Source organism: Uloborus diversus, chromosome 7 (genome assembly GCF_026930045.1).
Source record: "Uloborus diversus isolate 005 chromosome 7, Udiv.v.3.1, whole genome shotgun sequence".
Classification (NCBI taxonomy): Eukaryota; Metazoa; Arthropoda; class Arachnida; order Araneae; family Uloboridae; genus Uloborus; species Uloborus diversus.
The window spans coordinates 9,920,868-9,947,227 of NC_072737.1; the positions used below are offsets into that span (position 1 = coordinate 9,920,868).

General features: G+C 35.5%; 1 protein-coding gene across 1 annotated transcript in view; it reads left to right on the top strand.

The window, feature by feature from the left end:
* Positions 1-21,415, top strand: part of LOC129226230 (endothelin-converting enzyme 2-like) — a 37,011-nt gene extending 15,596 nt beyond the window's left edge. Inside the window, exons 5-8 of the mRNA XM_054860829.1 lie at positions 6,324-6,509; positions 12,307-12,408; positions 14,969-15,163; positions 21,407-21,415. Coding sequence (XP_054716804.1) covers positions 6,324-6,509; positions 12,307-12,408; positions 14,969-15,163; positions 21,407-21,415 — 492 coding nt within the window. The remainder of the gene's footprint in view (positions 1-6,323; positions 6,510-12,306; positions 12,409-14,968; positions 15,164-21,406) is intronic.
* The last annotated feature ends 4,945 nt before the right edge of the window (positions 21,416-26,360 follow it).

Below are 26,360 nucleotides of genomic sequence, written 5' to 3' on the forward strand. Positions count from 1 at the left end.
ATTTTTAAGCATTTCATTTGTAATATACCAGGATGAAGCTGACAATTTTAACAGCTCATGGAACTATAGTTTAACCGCGAACAAATGACCCTTGTCAATCATTTGAGAAAACGGATCCATTCCTTAAAATAGGTAGTGAAGGAAGAAAATACACGTACCATATTTTGGCGATATGAAAAAAAAAATTACTCCTAGTATATTTTCTTTATATGATTATTTAGACCTCAAAGATTTAAGTTGCGGCAATAACTGCGTTGAGTAAGCGAAAAAGTAAAAATGACAAGTCTTGCATTCTCTATTGCAACCCTACTTGAGCCAAATTTCAATTGAAATTACTTATCAGGGGCGTTGTTAGCTCTGACCAATGGCTGCTGAAAGAAGTAAAACCAAGACCCACCCACTTACGTAGGATGTGACCTGTCCCAATGAGACAACTGCCTTGACCGCACAAAATTAAAATGTTTTACCGTTTTGGCTATTTTCTTAAATTCCAAGGTGATGTATTCAATCTATAGAACCAATGACACCACATTCAAATTCCGTTTCTACTTTTCTCCTCATATCGCCCCTTCACAAAAATGGAATATTCTGAAACGGGGCGGAGAAAAAAGCTCAAGTTTTCGTGGTCGAACTAGATCCGTTTCGCTTAAAAAGCACTTATTATTTTTGCAGCTAATTGGTAGTAGAACAGCATTGACACTTTTACTTGAAACTTTTCTAAGTCTAGGTTTGATAATATAAGGCCTGACCTTGAAAAAGTACATTTCTTCTCAGGAAAAATCGGTAGTAATAACAGGAATTTGCCATGGTTGTGTAACTGACGAGAACCTCTTACATCACTCGATAATTCTTGTTTGAAGTTTATGTGCTGTATGCGCTTAATTCAATAAAAACTTTCAATTTTTCGGTTAACTACAGGCAGGCATTGAAAGATGATTCACTCTAAGAAGCGTATTAAAAAACACATTTTATTTTGAAATAACAGAATTTTTTTAAAAATACCAAGCACTTTCCATAATGCACTCAAAAGGACAAAATAACTTTTCTGGGTCAGAAAGGGCAATTTAAGAATTCCTGTAGTTTTCAAAGATTCCAAGAAAATGACACCACAAACGAAGAAAAGTGCGGCTCAAGTCATGAAGAGAACTTATTATCATTATCTAGCTTTCAATCATAACTTTGAGTGTTCAAACATGCATATTTTTCTTAATGGGAAAGTTTAGTTTGAAATGACTAGAATCGCACTTTTCTTCGTTTGTGGTGTCATTTTCTTGGAATTTCCGAAAACTAGAGGAATATTTAAACTGTCCTTTCTGACCCAGAAAAGTTATTATGTCCTTTTGAGTGCACTGTTAAAAATTCAGGAAGATTTTCTGGTAATTGTTACTGTAAAATTGCATCGCCGACGCATCGCTGATTTTTACGTAATTTATACCGGAGAAACAAGCGATCCCAGCGCCAATTGGTTGCTGTGGCCTACCGAGGAAACCGTAAAATTTTACAGTAACATTTGATTTTTACGGTAATAGTTACTGGCAACATGGATGCCAGTAACAATTACCGTAAATTTTCCGGAAAATTTTTAACAGTGTGCATTATGAAAAGTGCTTGGTACTTTTAAAAAAATTCTGTTATTTTATTCTTTTTAGTATAAATGTATTTCAGAAATAGAATAATTTTACTCTCACGAAACTTCACCTTATTTTTTCATATAATGCTCGGTACTAAAAGGGAAAAAAACCTATATATGTATCTGAAACTTTAAGCAGTTGGCACTAAAATTTAATCCTTCTCCCTCTCTAGGGTTTATGCTTGCTTCAGAAAAGCCTTGATTAAAAATTTTCATTATGATTGCTTTTACCATTACTGTTGCAAGGCAACAAAATTTGTAACAAAGGTTTCTATATTTAAACATTTAATAGGGAAATTACATGAAATTTGCTGATTTCCGTCCTAACTGAAATACTAATTTTATTCTAGAGCTTTAATTTTTCAGCACTTGTACCTTATGATTAAGCAAATCATTTAGTGAAATCCCGAAGTCTCTAAGTGGTATCGTTGCAGAGATACAGTAGGCGCCGCTTAATGTGATCACGGTTAATGTTATCATTCGCTTAATGTTATCAGAATCACGAAGTCCCGGAACACTTGTATGTTAACACACGTTGAAAAAGTCGGGTACTGTAATCAGCGTCTTCGTTTATTGTTATCACTTTTTCATAAACTTTCAAGTTTTTCCCAGTTTTTGTTCCTCAATTAACAGAAATACATAGGCAAACCCTGACGAGACTAACTTTCTGTGTAGCATTTTGTGGTTTTCAATAGCAGTTCAAAATTTTTCTAGGAAGGAAGCTACAGAAAGTTCGTCCCCACAGTGACCACAGACTCCCCCTAAGAAAACTTTCTTTTGCACCTAAAAAAATTCAGTCACTGGACATGTTGCAGGCATTGATGTAGGACCTCCATTGTTGCCATTATTTTCTAAACTATTAAAGAATTGTGTCGAGATTGAAAACAAAGCGAAGTTAAATTAAAATTTAAACAACAAACAAAACCATGCTGAAAAGATAGAAAGGCTGAATGTGCTTTGAAACTGGTTTACGAATGTCAGGGAAAACGGTCATACTTTACTTCACCTATTACTATGTGATTAAAAATTGCATAATTTAGCTTTTTAACTTTTTACAATTCAGATTTTTCCATTCTGTTAATTTAATAATTTTTAATTTAAAACTGCGTTCAGTTGAGTCATTGTGATTTTAATTTGAGGTTGCCAAAATAAATGCACCTTAATTGGGAAAAAAATCATTGTTTTGTGTCTCCTGGATTCTTTTCGGTTATTGTTATCAAATTATATTTGTCCCAAAGTGATCACACTAAGCGGCGCCTACTGTATAAGCAAAACCAAGCCTCAGATTTCTCCGTGACAATCAGGCCAAATATAATAAAAGTGCTTTAAAAAAAGGATGAGTGTGGATAAAAAAAAGTTCAACGTTCTGAACTTGTCATTGCAAAGAGTTTCACTGCTGGAAAAGAAACGCGAAGGAATTTTCTTTCTTTACCAAACGACAACTGAAACTGAACTATCGTTTCTAAGTAAAAATTAATAACAATGTTCTTCGAGAAAAACATCGTTTTGCAGAGGATCGAAACTGCAAAGAATATCTTTCAATTGAAGAAAATTACTGTCCAACCACGGATTGTATGGAATTTTCAAAAGTCCAGATGAGACGAATCTATCTGAATGAGGGGGAAAAGTAAAAATTTGATGCGTGTATTCCGCTCATTTGAATGAAACTCTGCTTCTGCAAAAGCTGACATCGCTAAAAATAATAGATTTGTCCATTTCCGGCTGTTGTCTTTCCATACAATCCGTGGTCAGACAGTACATGCACAATTTTTTGGGTGTCACAGTGTGATTATTATTGAGTGATTAATCGCTATATCAGATATGGAAATATCGACGTTTTACTGTATATACATGAGTTTCCTCGTTTAACACTAGAACGACTGACATTTTCTGTATACCTAGAAAGACTGAAGGGGCCAGTGTAGCCCCTACCCGTTTTTGGAGTGAATTCTTTTAAAAATTCTTCCTGAGGGAGTCCACATGCCACCTTCTTTCATGACTAAATAAAAACTTAGTACTTAATTATTTTTATTTTTTCTCTCTATACTGGGCAAAAGGTTGAATTAGTTTTCCTTTCTAAGAGCAATGGCCACCGTTAGGATGGTGAGCAGTCGGTACTGTTTATAGCATTTGCATATCCAATCGGCTGCATGAAGAGGAAGTCACAGGTTAAACTAGAGTGAATGGCATTTTTTTTTAATGCTACAACAATTAGGAGAAAGGAAAAAAAATAAATTTTTTAATTGTCAAAATGCTTAGGGGCCACTGTGGCCCCTCCCGTCTTTCTAGGTATGAGGATCAATATTAACAGTACTATGAAGCGAATGATTAAATGATTGAACAAGCATTCAAATAGTGTCATATAATGAAAAGTCAGAAAATTCCATTAAGTTCCGTTAGATATTATCCGAGTTATTAAACAACAAACTACGCGAGGGGCCACACAGGCCCCTCCGTCTTTCTAGTGTTAACACGGTACTTGTACAACACGGTACCAAATTCGCGATTATTATACGTAACTCGGTTTCGATATTGCTCGGAACGAAACTTGAATTTAATGCTTCATGGTTTTGATATAATACGAATGTTTTCTTTTTAAAAAGATGGAATTTCATTTTTGTTTAAGACATTCTGTTAATGTCTGATAACTCTAATAAGCTTTTGCTGTGTTTTTATGAAGCTTGGTTGCGATATACAACGGTACACATACTGTCTGACCACGGATTGTGTGGAAAGACAAAACATCCGTTTTACAGCCGGAAATGGACGAATCTATTATTTTTAGCGATGTCAGCTTTTGCAGAAGCAGAGTCCCATTCAAATGAGCGGAAAACACGCATCAAATTTTTACTTGTCCCCCTCATTCAGATAGATTCGTCTCATCTGGACGTTTGAAAATTCCATACAATCCGTGGTCGGACTATACCTTGATTTACATTACTTCCAGGTCTCGTATAACACGGTTTCGATGTAACACGGAACATGGTTTCGGTAAAACACGATACACGTACCTTGATTTATATTATTTCTAAGTCTCGTATAACACGGTTTCGATAAAACACGATAAACATTGACATGATTTTTACTGTGTACATAATTAAGTAGCATAAAAAATAAGTTATTTTTAAAAAAGTCTCGTATATAACACGGTTTCGATACTACACGGTACGAATTAACCGTGTTATAAGAGGGACGCCTGTAATTTAAATTATTATAATTATAAATGCTTTTTGCATTTCTTAATGTTTTTTTTTTGGAGCAATCACGATTGCTTATTGTTCTCATTTGACTGTTTTGGCGTGCTATCATTTTATTTTCCCACCAGCACCCTCTGCAGCACCACCGTAGACCGGCTCCTCACGATGCTGCTCCTCTAGCGAAAACCGTCTCCAGGTTGCGTCAATATCCTACACACACGCGCATACATACACTCAATACCTGCACACAGACACAAACACATACACACACACACACACTCAAACACATACACACACGCACGCATACATACAGACACCTACACACAACTACCCACATACACATGCCTGCACACAGACACAAACACATATGCCTACACACAACTACCCACACACTCATGCCTGCACGCAGACAAACAGATATATGCCTACACACACATACACATTCCCCCCAACCACACACAAACACTCATACACACAACTACCCACACACTCATACCTGCACACAGACACTCAATGCCTGCACACAGACACAAACACATACACACACACACACACTCAAACACATACACACACGCACGCATACATACATACAGACACCTACACACAACTACCCACATACACATGCTTGCACACAGAAACAAACACATATGCCTACACACAACTACCCACACACTCATGCCTGCACGCAGACAAACAGATATATGCCTACACACACATACACATTCCCCCCAACCACACACAAACACTCATACACACAACTACCCACACACTCATACCTGCACACAGACACTCAATGCCTGCACACAGACACAAACACATACACACACACACACACTCAAACACATACACACACGCACGCATACATACATACAGACACCTACACACAACTACCCACATACACATGCTTGCACACAGAAACAAACACATATGCCTACACACAACTACCCACACACTCATGCCTGCACGCAGACAAACAGATATATGCCTACACACACATACACATTCCCCCCAACCACACACAAACACTCATACACACAACTACCCACACACTCATACCTGCACACAGACACTCAATGCCTGCACACAGACACAAACACATACACACACACACACACTCAAACACATACACACACGCACGCATACATACATACAGACACCTACACACAACTACCCACATACACATGCTTGCACACAGAAACAAACACATATGCCTACACACAACTACCCACACACTCATGCCTGCACGCAGACAAACAGATATATGCCTACACACACATACACATTCCCCCCAACCACACACAAACACTCATACACACAACTACCCACACACTCATACCTGCACACAGACACAAACACACATGCCTACACACATACACATACCCCCCCCCCCCCACACACATAAACACACACACACTCGTGATTGCGAAAAACATAATTTGAATTCCAAATGTCAAAATTCAAATTAATTTTGATTTTTTTTTTTACTCTCTTGTTAGGTCTATCCAGCGTCGTCGCCCCTGGGGTCCAAAGAAGTGTCGGGCATGGACCGAGAGCGAATTTTCGAGGCTTACCACAAGCTCCTCATCGAAACACTCAGGCTGCTTGGAGTGGCAGAGGTCAGAGTGCAGGCCGATTCCTTCGACATCATCGGCTTTGAGCTTCAGTTCTCCATGATCACGAATGTAAGTCACTCGACAGTCCTCTTTTGGTACTAGGGTCAGTTGGGGGGGGGGAGGGAAACAGAATTTCAATGCTTCAAAGTGAGATCCTTACCTTTCTTTTAGAAGAATGGGGTTGTTTTCTTCAGCCAAAAGTACAATTTTTAGTCACTAAAATTGATAGAATAGACAAAAAATAATAATAATAACATGGAGCGAAAAAGAAACTTTCAATTTCCCATGGCTTAAATTTTAATTGTTATTTTAAAATGTCCGATTTTGAAAATAAGACGTGGTCTTTATGACGTCACAAATTATATACTTTGGCGCTACTTCAACGTTATGATAATCAAGAAGCGACTTTAATATTGCGCTCTACGCTTGCTATGAACCCTATCGTTGCCAACACTTGTGAGTAAAGAAGCGAATTAAATATTGTGATCTGCGATTGGCATTTCATCATTTGTGATCTCATAGGCAGAAGCGTAAACAATGAAACCTCACCGATTAAAGTGTTTTTTTTTAATATTAAACTTAGTCAAATTGTTTAAAAAAGGGTCAGACCCTGTTTCTAAGCATGCTCTTTCAAAAAAAAAAAAAAAAAAAACTAGTATGTTGTGGTCATCACGAAACTTTCTTCTATATCTTTCTTATAATTCTGATCCCTCCCCATGCTTAACGAGGAAGCAATATTCCCAACGAAAACAAAATTACACATGCAAAAAACTTGATGACCATCCCAATTCCTGATTTATCTCAAAAGCAAAGCAAAGAATGAAAATTGAAAATTATTTTAAAAGCCTTGCTTAAAATAATTACCAACATTTATCTGTTAACAATCACAAGATGGCAACAGTTAAAAATTTTAAATCATTGAGATAATATCTCGGATCATTTCCATGCAATTAAAAGCACGAGCTGAACGCAGACGACAGTCTGTTACGATTTATCTTTCTTATTGTTGCAATTAAAAAGCTATTTTTATTCACACAAATAAAAAAAAATCAGCACCCCCCCCCCATGGAGCAATTGGCGCCAAAATTAAACCAACGCCTGTTTACATATGGATTCATATTTATTCCAAATTTCATCCAGAACGTAGCATTACTTCTTGAGATATGGCACTCACAATTGAAAAAAAGAACGTTCGATTGCGCCACCCCCCTTTTCAGCTGTTGACATCAAATCAGAATCATTTCTTATACCCACTAAGGGCTACTTGCCGATAAATTTTTCTTTCATTCCGTTCATTATTTCTTGAGATACAGCAGTCACAATTGACGACAAAAAACGTTCTATAGCTCAACCCCCGTTTGAGTTATTGACACCAAAATTGAATCAGCACCTGTTCCTGTTAATACCAACATATGGACCAAATTTTGTTTGATTCCGCCAGTTACTTCCTGAGGAATAGCAAGCACGCGTAACTCAAAAAACGTCCCATTGCTCCACCCCCCTTGGAGGAATTCGCGCCAAAAACTAATGGGCACAAGTTCACATACGGGGACATATGTGTACCAAATTTCGTTCGATTTCATGCGGTAGTTTTTGCTGTAGAGCGGCCACAAAAACTGGTCACACACAGACGTGACACACATACACACACACACACACATACATACATACATACACACACACACACATACATACATACACACACACACACACAGACAGACAGACATTTTCCAAAAATAGTCGAAATGAACTCAGCACACCTCAAAACGTTCGAATCCGTCAAAATTCGAAATTCGAAAATTTGCACGAATCCAATACTTTCTTCTATATATTAGATATAGAAGAAAGTAAAAAAGAAATTAATTTGAATTTTGACATCTTGAATTAAAATTATGTTTTTCGCAATCACGAGTATGTGTATGTAGGCGTGTGTCTTTGTGTGTGGGGGTATGTGTGTTTGTGTGTAGGGGTATGTGTATGTGTGTGTAGGCATGTGTGTTTGTGTCTGTGTTGCTGGCATCAGTGTATGGGTAGTTGTGTATATGAATGTGTGTGTGGGGGGGTATGTGTGTGTAGGCATATGTGTTTGTGTCTGTGTGCAGGCATAAGTGTATGGGTAGTTGTGTGTATGAATGTGTGTAGGGGGTATGTGTATGTGTGTGTAGATGTGTGTTTGTGTCTGTGTGCTGGCATGAATTTGTGGGTAGTTGTGTGTATGTGTGTGTGTATGTTTTTGTGTGCGTAGGTGGGTGTATGTGTAGGTGGCCGTATGTATGCGTGTGTGTATGTGTTTGTGTATGTGTGTATGTGTTTGTAGGTGTATGTGTAGGTGGCCGTATGTATGCGTGTGTGTATGTGTTTGTGTATGTGTGTATGTGTTTGTAGGTGTATGTGTGCGTGTGTGTAGTTGTGTATGGATGCGCGTGTGTGTAGGACATAGATGCAACCTAGAGACGGCTTTCGCTATAGGAGCAGCATCGTGAGGAACCGGTCGACGGTGATGGTGCGGAGGGTGGCGGTGGGAAAATACAATCATTAGAACGCCAAAAACAGTCAAATGAAAGCAATAAGCAATCGTGATTGCTCAAAAATCTTATCAAATTTCGGGAACGGCTCCTTTGCGAGGTAACAATTTGTGCATTTTGTCCAAGAATACAATCTCTCTGAGAGTAACTGTGTAGTCAAGTTTTGATTTTATTACTGTTTGCATGAGAAAGAAATCCTGTTTACATTTGCCCCAGCGACCTTTCACGCAAGAGACTAGGGGGTGATTGGAAACAAAGATTCCTTTCCCCGAGTGATTGATATAGGTAGATAATTACAATGTGCACAATCAGTTTAGAATGTCTGCATCATGTGCATAGGTCGCATGCGACCCGCTGAATCATATATATGCAATCTGAAACCATTCAAAGAGAAATCATGCTAATAACTAAATTATGGACTGAAGTTTAATAAAATATAGACAAAAATGTCATTTACGTAAAAGTTCAATTCTCAAAAAAAAAATAATAATAATAATTTGAATTCTGTCATCTTGAATTCAAATTTTGTTTTTCGCAATCACGAGTGTGTGTGTATATGTAAGCGTGTGTGGGGGTATGTGTGTGTGTGTAGACATGTGTGTTTGTGTCTGTGTGCAGGCATGAGCTTGTGGGTAGTTGTGTGTATGTGTGTGGGGGGTATGTGTATGTGTGTGTAGGCATATGTGTTTGTGTCTATGTGCAGGCATGAGTGTGTGGGTAGTTGTGTGTATGTGAGTGTGTGTGTTTGTATGTGTATGTGTTTGTGTATGTGTGTAGGTGTATGTATGTGTATAGGTGTATATATGTATATGTGTGTAGGTGTGTGTATGTATGCGTGTAAGTGTAGGATATTGACGAAAACTGGAGACGGTTTTCGCTAGAGGTGCAGCATCGTGAGGACCCGGTCGACGGTGATGCTGCGGAGGGTGGCGGTGGGAAAAATGATAAGAACGTCAAAAACAGTCAAATGAAAGCAATAAGCAATCGTAATTGCTCAAAAAAAGAGAGAGAGAAACATGTAGTTGCGTTCATTTACCCCTGAGTAGAGTATTTATCGGGTAAATGGAAACACCTCACTTGCATTTGAAAAATAGCTGGAAAGGTGAAATTCATAACTGTTTTTAATAACCTTATACATGACGGGCAAAACTAGTTGAAGCCAGTTATTTTACTCTAGTAGACCAGCTGAAGAGGAAAATGTAAGATCACTAAACTTTAAAAACCAATTTTTTTTTCACGTTGTTATCTTAAAAAACGATGTTACGCCTACAAAATTATTTGGAAGCACGCAGAACCTTCAGAATGTGTTGCCGAGTACTGTTTGACTATCGATTACATGGAAAGGCCGGTTTATAGGCGGAAATAGACGCATTTATTAGTTTATAGAGGTGTTAGTTAATTTGCTACAGATGTGCACTTTTGCCTCTCTATTATTTAGCCTTAGTTTTGTAAAAAATGAAAATTTGCTCACAGCAACATTTTTTAAATCTAAAGTATATTCGATCTATATTCTCACGGCAAAAATTGTTCGATTTATTTATTCACAACAAAGTTTTGAGCTTACCATTTTGCTTTTACGTTCTGAACGAAATGAAAATATTTTCTTCTCTTTTTGTTGTTTCCATGGTAACTGTTTTTGTTTCCCCTTATTTTATTTTTAAGAATGCAATAAATGAATAAGGCACTGGTGACATTATAAAACGCGTGCCTCAAAATCCCATCGTTATTTTCCCTTCTCCCCTGCTAGATTCATTCAGACGGAATAGTCTTTACTTGGCAGATTGCCAAATTACATACAATCCGCGGTCAAACAGTAGCCAGCCATTAGCAGTTTAATTTTTAAAATTTCCTCAAGAAATAGAGTTTGTTTCCAACTACCTTATTTTCTTTTTATCCCAGTAGCCCCGCTTCATAAACTGTTAGGGTAAATGAAACCACACTGAGGTAAAGGGGTAAAAGAAAATCAGATTTATTTTGCTAAAAAGCATACCCAAAAACAATTTTTCTCAACCAGTCTCTCTCAAGGCCTCTTGGCTACAATGCGCAAAACTTTACCTCTCAATTCATACAAAAGGAAAAGATGGATCTAAGATTGAAGCATTGAAATTTTCTTTGTCTATCCCAACATATCATTCCTTATAACCTTCTGGCCATAGACTAATAATAAGAGTAGACCGAGCTTTCCCAGACTTGCTGATGAAAAAATTGGTTCATGGATACATCATGTGACTGGTGGGAGGCTTGGCAAAAACTTTGGCAGCATGGTTGCTAGATGGACACATTATCTATAGTTTGGCACTCGACATGTATTTTAAGACGTAATGTGTTTTCATTATAATTTTTTTCCATGTGCAGAGATTGAACTGTTTTTCTTTTAGTTATGCATTATTTTGACATTAGTAATTAGTCTTTGATCACAGTTTTCAGTAACTTTTATTTCATTTGGAACTGCTACGTCAGCGTTGGCGTGAACGTAATGACGTAAACGTTTTGCGTTAACGCAAAAATGTACTAATCGGTTCTTAAATTGAAATTGTAGGTAAAAATCTTACCGTTTGCCGATCCTTTTTGGGCGCTTGCAGCTTTAATTGCTTAGAGAGTTATTGAAATTGAATAAAGAAAATGCACAGTAATATCTAAACGAAAAACTCACTATATTAACAAAATATTTACAACTTAGAAAAACAAATTTACAAATCGGACTCCATAAAAGATCAGTCTTCCGTGTTCCATCTTTACTTTATTTCTCGCGGGCGTTGATCGTCTGCTACGATTAACGCCCGCTGTTGCTAGGATATCCACCAGGCATATGGTTTGGTCTATGAGCAGCAAAAGAGTTGCCATAGCTCGGTCTATTCTTATTATTAGTCTGTGCTTCTGGCTGATTATCCCTCGATTTCCACGGGCAACTCAAATGTTGCAAAATTTACTCATCCCGCCAACTCCACGAGTTTTCTTCCTGCAGAGCACATGCCCATGGAATTAGCGGGATGAGCAAATTTCGCTACATTTGCGTTGCCAGTGGAAATCACGGGATAATCAGCCAGAAGATCGTTGTTCCCGATTTGTCCCGAGAAATAAATTTCATTCAGTATTGGACGTTTAATTTATATTTTGTCATATATGTAGAGTTGTTTACTAAATTGCGACATTAGTAAGTATTCTGATAGATGTAAAGGAGGTTGTCCTAGAAGACCGAGAAATAGCTATGTCATTTTTAAACCGATTTCTGTCCAAAATTTGAGCAGTGTGGGGTTAAATAGTGATTCTAAATAAATTTAAGTGACCGAGTGGAAATTTTTATGACAGTGAAGTAACCATTTCTACATCTTTTCCTCCAGATCTCTCAGCAGTGTTCATCTCAAAAAACAAATGATTCAAGTTCGGATGACAGCAAACTATATAACATGACTGTGGATGACCTAGAATACCACATTCCACAGGTAATAATCATGGTATGTTCAGTAGAACAGCCATTTTTGATTGAAATGAGATTATTTTGAAAGAAAGAGACCTATTAGGCATTTCTGATTTTGAATAAAACATTTTTGGCGCAATGACGTAAGTATTTGAGCAAAAAGAAATGGAAATAATGAAACGAAATGCAATTAGAAGTAAAGTTATTTTTTTACCACTTTCTGTTTAGTGGAATTTGGCATATTTTACGTGTTAAAAATGACATCTGAAATCCAGTACTAGCTCGATTACATGTGGGACATTTGGCGAATTTCCGTGAGAACCTCATGTTCAACCATTGACCAGATTCCGATTGACTATCTCTATAAAACTCTTTCCTGCACTGATTCTCAATTTTAACGGCAACTGTGGTGAAATTGGAAGATTGGGCGCCGTCGATTGGGCGCCGCATATTGGGCGCCGTCGATTGGGCGCCGCATATTGGGCGCCGTCGACTGGGCGCCGCATATTGGGCGCCGGGAACTTTGGGCGCCGAGCGTTTTGGGCGCCGAGCGTTTTGGGCGCCGGGAATATTGGGCACAATATGCTCGGCGCCCAAAGTGCTGGGCGCCCAAAGTTCCCGGCGCCCAAAATGCTCGGCGCCCGAATTTCCCGGCGTCCAAAATGCTCGGCGCCCAAAGTTCCCGGCGCCCAAAATACTCGGCGCCCAAAGTTTCCGGCGCCCAATATGCGGCGTCCAATTTCCGGCGTCCAATCTGCGGCGCCCAATCTTCCTAGACCGAACTGTGGAAGGAAGGTGGAATGACTGCTACCTATTCCTCCTTTTGTTAAAGACACGTTCCGGTTTTGAAACTGGTTCTAAGGAGTTGACAGCAGCCTAGGCGGCAAAACATAGCGTCTTCCGTAGTGGAGCCATGCAAAACGTTTGCTGATTTCATCCAAATAAGTTTATAATTAAGATGCTAGTTTAGTATTTTACCATGTGAAGTTTTGCCAGACCCATTTTTGATGAAAGGAAAAAAGAGACCTAACCACAGGCCATTTTTAGGGAGTGAAAAAGCCTGCTTTTCAATTTTTGAAAAGTTTAAGCATTCATTAAGGTATGATATACGTATGTATTTTCAGCATGTCTGTATATTCGGCATGTTTCTCGCATAACCCAAATACGGATAGCCTTAAAAACACGAAATTTTTTAAGTGGGACTTATTGTGTTCATTTTTGATTGCAATCAGAAGTTTCAAACATGCTCTTTTTTTTTTTGCCGAAGACGGTGCCCAACGGTTTCTTTGTTTTTAGTGTTCAGTTTGCATTTGAAATCAGCGACGATTTCAATGCAAAAAGATTTAATTATTTGGCAACCCCTTAGAGATGCATCATCACATTGTATGCATGCAATTGCTGGCAGTTAATTTAGAGATACATCGCCACCAAGTTGTTGACAAGTTAGGTGCCCAAAAATGGGCTGTCAATTCGGCAATATTTACCGTAATTCCAATGAAACTAATACACAACATTCTCACCATTTCTGTTATGAATCCCCGTTTATAAATCTCTTTTGAATCGGTTCACAAGAACGTATAAAGTGTAAGCCATTAAATTTGCTCTACTGGTCACTCTAGAGTACTTTCTCATATCATGTGCGTTCATTTACATGTTCCACTAAGCAGTTACTGTTGCAATTTCGTGCTTCAGATGCCAACTGAAGCATTTTTACTTCCTTTTCCAAAAAAGGAAGTATTGTATTCGCGAAAAAATTTTGACTCAAAATTCGGCCTTAATTTCCATTTTGCTCACCCCCGAATGAATGTTGAGTTTTTTTTAGACCCAACCACACGTGGATATATGCCTAGAAACGTACAGACACCCGAAATATCCATTTTGACGACCCCCGAGTTAATTACAACGAATTTTCTCGTGACGTCCGTATGTACGTATGTATGTGCGTATGTGTGTATGTATCTCGCATAACTCAAAAACGGTATGTCCTAGAAATATGAAATTTGGCACGTAGACTCATAGTGGAGTCTAGTTGCGCACCTTCTCTTTTGGTTGCATTCGGATGTTCCTAAGGGGGTCTTTTGCCCATTGTTAATTTCGATGTAAACTCAAGTGGTGTTATAATTTGTCGGACACTTGGCGATATATCGCCAGTCTTTTGGTCGCCAAGTTTTGTCGCCAACTTGGCGGCAAATGTGGCGATTTTTTTTTTTAATTTGGTTTCACTTTGGCCACGGTTGGTGATATTTAGAGAGTAAACAATTTGATCACATTAAAATTGCCAAAATGTGGAAATGACAATAAATTGGAGTAAAAGTAAGTCATGTGATGACTTACAGCTCATGTGATGACTTACAACTCATCAGTTCGTTTTTTTTTCAATTTGAAAGAATCATTAACTTTATTTACTATACTGTATAGATGTAGAAAAACGTCTAAAAAGTCAAATTATAAAAAAAAAAATTATTTTATTTTTTTTTAAATACGCACAACGAAGACGAATATCTTCTTACGCACGTAAAGCACGTAGCTTATGTAAGAGGAATATTAAGGTGTTGATATAAGATTATTTTTCTCTACTTTTACAGATCAAATGGAGCCGGCTGATGACGTATGTTTTTAGGAACCTCGGCCTTCCTATTGACACTTCCAGCCTCTACGTGCAAGTACACTGCAAACAATATTTCCAGCACTTAGGAACTCTGCTGTCCAACACCAAACCCAGGTCTTACCTTTTGACTTTGTGGGGTCAAATGCTCAGCTTTCTGCGTGACTTCTCCAATGTAATGAAAATAACTAAAGCGTTGGAATACGTTAGTTTATTCAGGCTTCTACTTCTAACGCGTACATCATCTTTCATTAACTCTTTTGCTCCCACGATAGTCTCCGGACTGTTATACATACGGCAAACGAGGGACATCACAGTAAAAAAAAAAATAATTTGAATTTTGACATCTTGAGTTCAAATTATGTTTTTCGCAATCACGAGTGTGTGTATGTAGGCGTGTGTGTTTGTGTGTGGGGGTATGTGTTTGTGTGTAGGTATTATGTGTATGTGTGTGTAGGCATGTGTGTTTGTGTCTATGTGCTGGCATAAGTGTGTATGTAGTTGTGTGTATGAATGTGTGTGTGGGGGGTATGTGTATGCGTGTAGGCATATGTGTTTGTGTCTGTGTGCAGGCATGAATGTGTGGGTAGTTGTGTGTATGTGTGTGTATGTTTTTGTGTGTGTGTGTGAGGTTGTTTGTATGTATGCGTGTGTGTATGTGTTTGTGTATGTGTGTAGGTGTATGTGTGTGTATGTTTGTGTAAGTGTGTGTGAGGGTGTCTGTAATATATGCGTGTGTGTATGTGTGTGTAGGTGTATGTGTGTATGTGTTTGTGTGTGTGTGTAGTTGTGTATGTATGCGCGTGTGTGTAGGACATGGATGCAACCTGGAGACGGCTTTCGCTATAGGAGCAGCATCGTGAGGAGCCCGTCGACGGTGATGGGGCGGAGGGTGGCGGTGGGAAAAATCAAAGGAACGTCAAAAACAGTCAAGTGAGAACAATAAGCAATCGTGATTGCTCAAAAAAACTTTGTTATATAAGTAATTTTTTTCTTTAATATGAGGTAAAAAAGACTGTATTTTTATAAACTTATGCGAAAAAAGTTATAAACACACATTTTTTGTAAGTTTTATTGACAAATTATGACAACACAAGTCAGTGCCCATGTGTACAAGCGGTTCTAAAAGTTAATCTTTTTTTTTTCACTTAGGAAATTAATTGTTATGTCTACAATCTTATTTTTTATTGAAATTTAGTTTATATAGGAAGAGATTATACCAACAAAGAAACTTCAAACTGGTATAATTGTCTTGTAACAATTGTTTTTAAACTAGGCCTCATGCTCTAATGTAACATCAGTCACAAAATTATACAAAAGTTTGCATTGGTTAAACAAAAACAAACGCAAGTTTATAAAAAGTCATATTCTCTTCATTTGTGATGATATCTTTAATATTAATCGCTTAAATATTTAGAAATTGTTGAATTTAATTATTTAAAACTTATTTGAAATATGTAACATCAGTCACATTTCTCTTGTCGTTAATAATCCTCAAACAAATTGCACAAAAGGCATTGACTGCTGCAGAAAGGCAAAAAAGGAGGCGAGATAAATTAAGGAATAAAGAAAAACATGTAAATTACAAAAAGTAAAACAAAGTAGAAGCTAAAAAGAGCGGATGAAAAAAATTAATAAAATAATTTTAAAAAACCTAGCATAGTTACCAAAGCTAGTTCAGAATAAAATTAAAAAGATAAATCAGATGACGAAGTAGAACAAGAGTAGAACAAATTTAAAGTATTGAAGTCCCAGGTTTAAATTAGCAGCTGGATTACCCCTCTTTAAAATAATGAAACGTGGTAAAATCTGTTAGTCATTAAAAGCGCTCTTTGTTATATCTTCACAAAAGAAAACTGCAGCTGTAAAATATTTTCCAGCATGAAATTCGACAAACTGATACTCCTAGTTCTTCGTGTATTACTTTTGAATAAAAGTGCTACATCATCGATACAGAAATATTTCAGAAGACAATGACAGAAATGTCACAACTTCATACAAATTTCAGAGCTATCACCATCCGACTTGCAGTCATGTTATTAAGAGTTACTAGTCGACCCGTGCGGAGCTCCGCACTGTGCTTCGAATCGTTTCATAAGGCATTTCGCTCTTTAAAAATTTCAAAAAAAGAATATTATGAAGAAAAACCGAAAAAAGTAAACGGAAAAAAGTAAGCGCACAAGAGAAGGCACGTAATTTGAAGACATCAGTAACAAAACCTCGTTAAATACAACGTTGTGATAATTTGATCATCGCTCACCTTTTGGTTGTACGTATTTTCAATGCAAACATAAATATTAAAAGTGTGGCTGAGTGACTCGTGAAAAAGCAGTAATTTTGAATGTAAAAAAAACAGGTTGTGGCAAATACAGTCCTGCTCATGTGAGCATCTGACGGAAAAAAAAAGAAATATTAAAGAGATATTTATTGGCACGGATTCGAACTGGCGCCATTCTGATTAACAGTACGACGCTCAAACAAACCTAGCAACTGCGCCTTCCTTTTCGAATGCTATTCATTGAAGGAATGCGTAATAAAACACAGCAAAAAAGCTTTTTGACGAAAAAAATAATATGATCATGCGTCTATGTTTTGTCATTATCCAGCATGATACGATTTAAAATTATTCGTAAAACATGGAATTGGATTTATGAAAGGAGGTGAAGATTTATGAAAGGATTGGAGAATGAGGAAGATCTAGCGATTGAAAGAAACATTCTAGAGAAGTAACAAATTCGATTGAAAATTATCTTTTTAAATTTCAATTATTGAACAATTTCCCATATTACGCTGCTTTAACCGTTACGGACTAAATGACCGCACACGTTTTCCTTTAATCGAACACTTAAAATTCAAAATCAAACCAGTTGAACTGAGTCCGTTTTTTAAGTGTAATTTTTCGAACATATACAGATTTTTTTTTTTTTTTCAGCCGAAAGCAGAGGAGTAGAAAATGATTTCTTAATAATGAAGTTGATAATAATTTTAAAGTTTTATATCGTATTCGAATAAATAATTAAAGGTTTTTACTGGGTGAAACTCGTAGTTTTAATTTGGCCTAGTATTTTTTCATTTGTACAAAAGGTCGAACACTGCTATTAGAAGAATCTACATTTCAGCATACAATGAAAATGTTTTTTTGCACAAAAACGATTCCCTTGAGGTAAATCTAATAATTTTTTATGCTTACGTTATGCTACGTGGTCTGCACGGAGTCAAAGCTTTAAAAAAAGAGAAAAAAGTCGAAACACCAAGTAGCATTCCCACTGCATTTATTTCATTACGGTGTTTATCTGTTGTATGTTATGAGTACATGTAATGCGTAATAATAATGTAAATTTGCTATTATCTCGGACAGCCCGAGCTATCCCGAAGTTCGGATAGTTTATAGCCGACGCTCTACCGAAAAAAACTTATCAATTTAACCGACCAAGTGCTTTTAAGCATTTTTTTTCCAACACAGGTTTTTTTTCTCTTGCCAAAAGCGACACAAAAAATTGGGAAATTGTATGAGAACTTTGCTTTAAAAAAAAATGCATAAGAAGTACGGAACAGCAAGGGGCGTTTCCGAAAACTTGATTTTTTAGACCGAAAGTCTATTTTTGTCATTAGCCGGCATAATAAGTTTTAAAATGGGGGGAGGATTTCTTCAAGAGATAAGAAAGATCACGCATACGGACAGTAAAATAATCCACAGAAATAATATATAAGATAAGATATTGAAGAGAAGTGTTTTTATTTTTGAAAGTTTTTACAATTTGTTATCGCAGGCTGCTTGAACCGTTATGGCTTAGATGGCAGCACGTGTCATCATTTAACAGCACGGTTGTGCAGAACCTTTTATCCGGGAACCAAAAAACCGGGAAACCAGAAAACCGGCAACCTTTTGCTGATTTTCCCGCCATTTTTTAAAAATACGCATTTTTGGCAATTTTTGAAAAACTAAGCATTTTTTGAAATACCTAAAAGAAAATGAGCGGTTTCTTATAAATACCATATTACTCATCTATAACTCGGGAAAATGTTACAAAAATGAGCTTCAAAAGGGTTGTCATTAAACGCAGGGGGGAAAATTTCGGAATATTTTCTTGAACTAAAAAGTACATACGTAAGTCTGAAATTTTTGTGTTTTATTCCAACTGAAAAACTAAAGAAATGAATATTGTCACATTATAACTGCAATATTTTATTGAATGGCCTAATTTAAAACCGTTTAGAGCAGAAGTGACGTCGCAAAACAGCGTGAAAACGCCGCGATTCTCGAATTTTCCGGATAGTTGATGGTGGAAACTATAAATCGTTAAACACAAGACTGTAATAAGGCTGCAAGGAACTCATAAATTAAATTCAATTGGTATTAACTTAATGTAAAAAGCAATAGTTATCAATAATCGCTAACGCCAAACCTTTACAAAAAAAGGGCAAAAAAAAAAAAAAAAAAAAAAAAAGCGCGTTCATGAAAACAAAGTCTCCTTATACACTATAGTAGACGAATCGCTCATTTACGTTCAAAAAACTTGTTTCTTGCCCTTCCCTTCATTCTCTTTTATATTAAAACATCGAAAATTGGTGTTTTTCTTTCCTTTTTCAAAATGAGTGTGAGGGTCTCTGGTCTTATTAAATAACTTAAGGTTTTTGATGTTTAAATTATTCTCTCAGGAGTAGTTTTTAATGTTTCGATATTGATAAGCATATCTGAACTGTTTTCTTCTTATTTTAATACGTGTTACTATTTATTATAGTAATTTAAGTATTATAAACAATCGGCCAAAAGCTCTTTTTAGCAATCCAGATACCGGGAAATTCAGATATCCGGGATAGCTTATGGTCCCGAACTTCCCGGATAATTGGTTCTCTACTTTGAACTTAGTTCTTTTTTAAGCGTAGCTTTTCGAATGTAGTAAAAATGTGATAGGCTATTGTTTGTTTTTTGCAAAAAGAAGAAAAATATATATATATTACCCTTCAAATTGTACAAATAAAAAAATTACTACCTCAAAGAGTCAAAAACTCATTAGAAGAATCTATATTTCAATATGCGATTTATTATGTTTTTCTGAACAAAAACAATTCCATTGTAGTCTGAATTTTTAAACCTGGTACTTATATTTTCGTTTACATTAAGCTTTAATTTTCTTACCGGAGCCAAAGCATATTGCATCAAGTTTTCATACCGCAAGGAGCGTTTCTATCTCCTCTATTTCCTCATATTTGTTAGTCATTGTTGTTAAGTATTTATGTAATGCATGATATTTCTCTTATTTTTCGATGCAGATGGTCCGGACTTGGGGCCCGAACACGCATTCTCCTGGTTACCAGTCGGAACGCTCTGCGATCAAGCTATTCAGCTCTGTCGGTCACAGTGCCAGTTAAAGTAATAAATTTACCCGAAAACCTCATTCTGGTTCTTTAAAACAAGTTTCTTGCCCGAAAAAAAACAATTTTTAGACCGTGGGTCTATTTATCCGTCAGTAGCCTGCACGATAAGCTTTAAAATATAGTGTCAATCAAAGAAATCGATCAAGAATTGAAAAAAAATCTCGCGTAGAAACCAAAAAACAGGTTACAGAAATAATATATAAGGATGTTTTATACTCGTATTCGAATAATAAAAAATTAACTGTTTACTGGGCTGAAAACTAGTAGTTTCAATTTGGCGTAATATTTTTTTTATTTGTACAAAATGTCGAACACTGCTATTATGAAAATCTACATTTCAACATACAATGAAAATGTTTTTCTGCACAAAAAGGATTCCCTTGAGGTAAATCTAATACTCTTTTATGCTTACAATATGCTTAGTGGCCTGGAAGAAGTCAAAGCTTTAAAAAAAAATTAAGAACACCCTTCGATTAACAGTCAACGTATACGAATGATAACTGTAGCCGGCATAAAGGAGTCGAAACACCAAGTAGCATTCCATTGCATTTATTTTATTACGTGTGTTATCTGTTGTATGTTATGAGTAATGTAATGCGTAATATTAATCTAAATTTGCTATTATGTCGGACAGCTCGAGCTTGCCCGAAGTGCCAGTTAGTTTATAGCCGAACAGTCCTTTCGAAAAAAAACTAATCAATTTAACCGAACAACTAAGTCCAGTGCTTTTAAGCTTTATTTTAAAACATACACACACACGTTTTTTTTTTTTCTTGGCGAAAGCGACGCAAAAAATTGCAAAATTGTATTAGAACTTTGCTTTTAAAAAAATATAAAAAAAATTGCATGAGAACTTCAGGCTGCATCAAGGTTTTACAACAGCAAGGGGCGTTTCCGAAAACTTGATTTTTCGACCTAAGTCTACTTTTCGTCATTAGCTGTCCTGATAATTTTAAAATGAGCGGCGAATAATATATAAGATAAGATAATGAGGAGAAGTGTTTTTATTTTTGAAATTTTTTACAATTTGTTGTCGCAGGCTGCTTGAACCTTTATAATTTAGATGGCAGCATGTGTTCATCATTTAACAGCACGGTTAAAATGCAAAATAATTTGAACTAAGTTTTTTTAAGCATAGCTTTTCGAATGTAGTAAAAATGTGATAGGCTATTTGCTTTTTACAAAAAGAAGATAAAAAAAATAGTTTACCCCTTCAAATTGAGGTTGTAATTTTTTTACTTGTACAAAGAGTCAAAAATTCATTAGAAGAATCTATACTTCAGTATACGATTTATTATTTGTTTTTGATCAAACTACAATTTCCATTGTAGTCTGAAATCTTAACCTGATACTTATAATATTCGCTTACAGTATGCTTTAATTTTTTTACCAGGAGCCAAAGCTTATAAAAAAAAGAAAGAAAAAACCTTTCAATTAAGAATTAATTTAGCTTAACTTTGTATCAAGTTTTCATAACAGCAATGACCGTTTCGATCATTTATTCTACTCCCTCATATTTTTTATTCTTTGATATTAAGTGTTCGTGTAATGCGCGGTATTTATCTAATTTTTTTGATGCAGATTGTCCGGACGTGGGCCCGAACACGCATTCTTCTGGTTACCAGTCGAAACGCTCTGCCGATCAAGCTATTCAGCTCTGTCGGTCACAGTGCAAGTTTAAAGTAATAAATTTTCCTGAAAACCTCATTCTGGTTCTTTTAAACAGGTTTCTTGCCCGAAAAAAAAACAATTTTTAGACCGTGGGTCTATTTTTCGTCAGTAGCCTGCACGATAAGCTTTAAAATAGTTGTAAATCAAAGAAATCGATCAAGAATTGAGGAAAATCTCGCGGTGGAAACCAAAAAACAGGGTTACAGAAATAATATATAAGGATTTGAGTAAACTTTTTTTTAAAGCAGAAGCTGTTGCAGGTGTTTAGCAACAATCCTTTTTCTAAAGTAAAAGAGAAATTTCACTTCCAGCAGAACATGTTCTAAAATTGTTGACTGCAACTTGGGTCTTGAAGAATATGACAAAGAACTGTATCAAGATAAGTTAAATGCATTGAAATTGAAAACTAGGAGTATTTAGTAACTGTCAAGATTCAAGCAGTAAAACATTGGAAATAGTCCTGTCAAATGTGGATGAAATTTATTATTCTCGTGAGAAAGGAATAACATATTTAGCGCACTAGATGTGTAGTAAATACAAGATGACTTTTTACTTTATGAAATACATGAAAAATATAACTTTTTAAAACTTTATGAATGTACTCTTCTTGTAATTTAAATACAATTTTACAATTTTAAACAAACATATACTCATTTTATTTTTAAAGAGAAATAATTTATAATCGCAGCAGTTTTTTGTAAATGTAACATCAGTCACTAAATCTTTGTATCATCAGTCTCGGGTGTTAAATGTTAATTTTTTCAGTTTTTTTTCAATGAAACAAAGTGCTTTCATCAAGTATAAAATCTTATTTTAAGGAGAAAAAATCTTTTTAGATTTTACGTTAATAGTCTCAATGTCTCTTCTGCGTAACATCAGTCACGTTTTTTTAGTCTCCTAAATTTCATACAAAAACAAAAAGTTCTTAAGAGCCATTATTTTGAAGTTCAGACAAGGTGTGGCAGTGACCATTTTTGATTTTTCTAATTTTTTTACATGTCAAAGTAGGTCATGAGAAGTGAACATTCTGAAATTTTTAGCTTCCAAAAAATTTCTTTCGCTCGTTAAAAATTAACAAAGTTTGAGGTTTTGCAGCGCTTTTTTAGAAAAATTCTAAAAGTCCTCATTTCAGTGCGCATTAGCTCTTTACAGAAACACCACACCCCACTGGTTATGTTTATATTTGTTGGTTGTACTGTATCTAGTGATGATGACTTCATAGTTATTTTGGTTGGGGGGTTGTTGCTTTCTTCAGATAAGGGGTCGCAAGTATGGATTTTATCCGTTTTCGCGCAAGTTTAACCTGCGTTATTCCCCCCAAAAGCCATCCCCCCCCCAAAAAAAAATTTAACAAATACTGAAAGTTTATACTATGAAGAGAGTAAATAGCACAAAATTTGTTTGAGGTTTAATTTTTTTTAGGTGAAAAATGCCCTGATATTTTCAAATTTTCAAAAATTGTGCTTTTTTGATCGCAATTAACTCAAAACAGCATCACTAGGAAAAAAAACCCTTTTATATATTATGGTACCTGGCTATGTGTAAAACATCATGGAAAAAGACAACAGCATGGGATCTCTTATTGTTTTCTAGAAAATAATTTTTTTCTAGCTCATTTTATGCGTTTTCTCGCGCGTAAAACGTGTGTCTAGTATGCAGATTATATCTGCTAAAACTTAAACTATAGTCTGACCACGGATTGTATGGAAGACAAACATCCGTTTTACAGCCAGAAATGGACGAATCTATATTTTTTACCGATGTCAGCTTTTGCAGAAGCAGAGTCTGATTCAAATGAGCGGAATACGCGCATCAAATTTTTACTTTTCCCTCTTTTTCATAGATTCGTCTATTTGGACATTTGAAAATTCCATGCAATCCGTGGGTTGGACAGTATGTAGTAGGAATGTATATATGTGTGAAAAGACAAAAAGAAAAGACTAGCAATACTTTATTTTCTGATTTTTACAAATTGATGGTATTTTAATTGCAGGTACATCAGAAAACGATAAATCGATATCATATTTGTGTGTGTTTGGTGTGTGTATATATTATATATATATATATATATATATATATATATATATATATATATATATATATATATATATATATATATATATATATATATATTAATTTATCGTATCAATCAAAAATTATTCTTTTTTATTTATGTCCATAGCAGTGGAAGAAATTTCATGAATAAGAGCTGCTTCACTTTTCCTCTAAATGTCCTATTTTCTATGTCATCTTCAAATACTGTTCAGAGTTATGTTTCTTATGGTCTTGGTCAGGCATCTACCAGTCAACAAGGAGAAAACAAAGAAGAAAACATTTTGTCAATCTCATGTGAGGGGTGGGCTCTCCAGCTCGTAAAAGTACACGATTTTTCAATGAAACAAAGAGAGTTTCTTTAAGAAAAGTTCCTTATGGTGAGAAAACCGGGAGAAATCAGACGCCCGACCAGTAGAACATGCAATGAGAATAGAGATGATTGAAGACATTAAAATATTCCAACCGAACAATATCTGACAAAAAGTCAAATTCAAGCTGCTTTTATCCGATATACAAAGCAAAGAAAAAGGAATAATACTGATTAATCAAGAACCGACAGCCTTTTAGAGGTATTTGAAGATAACATAAAAAATAGACATTTAGAGGAAAGTGAAGCAGATATTTGTTCATGAAATTTCTTCTATTGCTATGGACATAAATAAGAAAGAATTATATGGGATTGATACGATAAAACGATAAATCAATATAATATATATATTATATATATATATATATATATATATATATATATATATATATATATATATATATATATAATATATATACACATACATATAATATCGATTCATCGTTTCTGATTTACCTGCAATTAAAATACCATCAATTTGTAAAAATCAGAAAAATAAAGTAGTGCTAGTCTTTTTCTCTTTCTTTACACATACATATATACATTCTTTCTACATTTTTAAGTTTTAGCAGATCTAATCTGCATACTGGACACACGTTTTACGCACGAGAAAACGCATAAAATGAGCTACAAAAAAAAAAATTATTTTCTAAAAAACAAGAAGAGAGAAACCCCATGCTGTTTTCTTTTTCATAATGTTTTACACATAGCCAGGGTACCATAATATATAAAAGGTTTTTTTTTCCTAGTGATGCCTGTTTTGAGTTAATTGCGATCAAAAAAGCACAATTTTGAAAATTTGAAAATATCAGGGCATTTATCTCCTAAAAAAAATAAACTTCAAACAAATTTTGTGCTATTTACTCGCTTCATAGTATAAACTTTCAGTATATGTCACATTTTTTTTTTCCGGGGGTGGCTTTTTGGGAAGAATAACGCAGGTTCAACTTGCGCGAAAACGGATAAAATCCATACTTTGCGACCCCTTATCTGAAGAAAGCAACAACCCCCAACCAAAATAACTATGAAGTCATCATCACTAGATACAGTACAACCAATAAATATAAACTATACCGTGGGGTGGTGTTTCATGTAAAGAGCTAAAGTGCACTGAAATGCGACTTTTAGAATTTTTCTTAAAAAGCGCTGCAAAACCTCAAACTTTGGGAATTTTTAACGAGCGAAAGAATTTTTTGGAAGGCTAAAAATTTCAGAATGTTCACTTCTCATGACCTACTTTGACATATAAAAAAATTAGAAAAATCAAAAATGGTAGCTGCCAAAATTTTCGTTTTTTGTCTGAATTTCAAAATAATGGCTCTTAAAGTCTGAAAACAAGTGTGGGTGTAGTGATGTACCATATCATGATATTTTAGATCATTACGGAAGAAAAAAAATTATTTCAAGACAGTGCTGAATTTATAAGTTAAAAATAGAGTCAAATTGTAACGTCAGTCACCGTGGACAGACCCATACTTATGTAATATTAGTGCATTAACCACCTAACTACTCAATTGCCGAACCGAAATCGCTTTCAAAATGTTTCTTACCCTCGCTCATCTAGAACAACCGCTTATCTCAAGAAAACTTACTATGCTGCAAGTTAGTGGACATACTAATAATGATATCTGTTTGCCAAAATGACAAAAAAAAAAAAAAACGTAACGTCATAATAGTGAATATAATTTAATTTATACTTAAACGTTTACAAATGGGATGTGTTAATAACTAATGTTAGGTTGTAATCTATAAAAATATTACAATGAAAGACAGAAAGCTGGTAAATGTCGACGTTCTCTGGTGAATGTTAACACTGACGTAGCAAAGACATCGCTTTTGTCTCTTTTAATCCATAATCTCACCTCTTTTTCATTAGGGTTCACGTATTCTCGAAACAAGC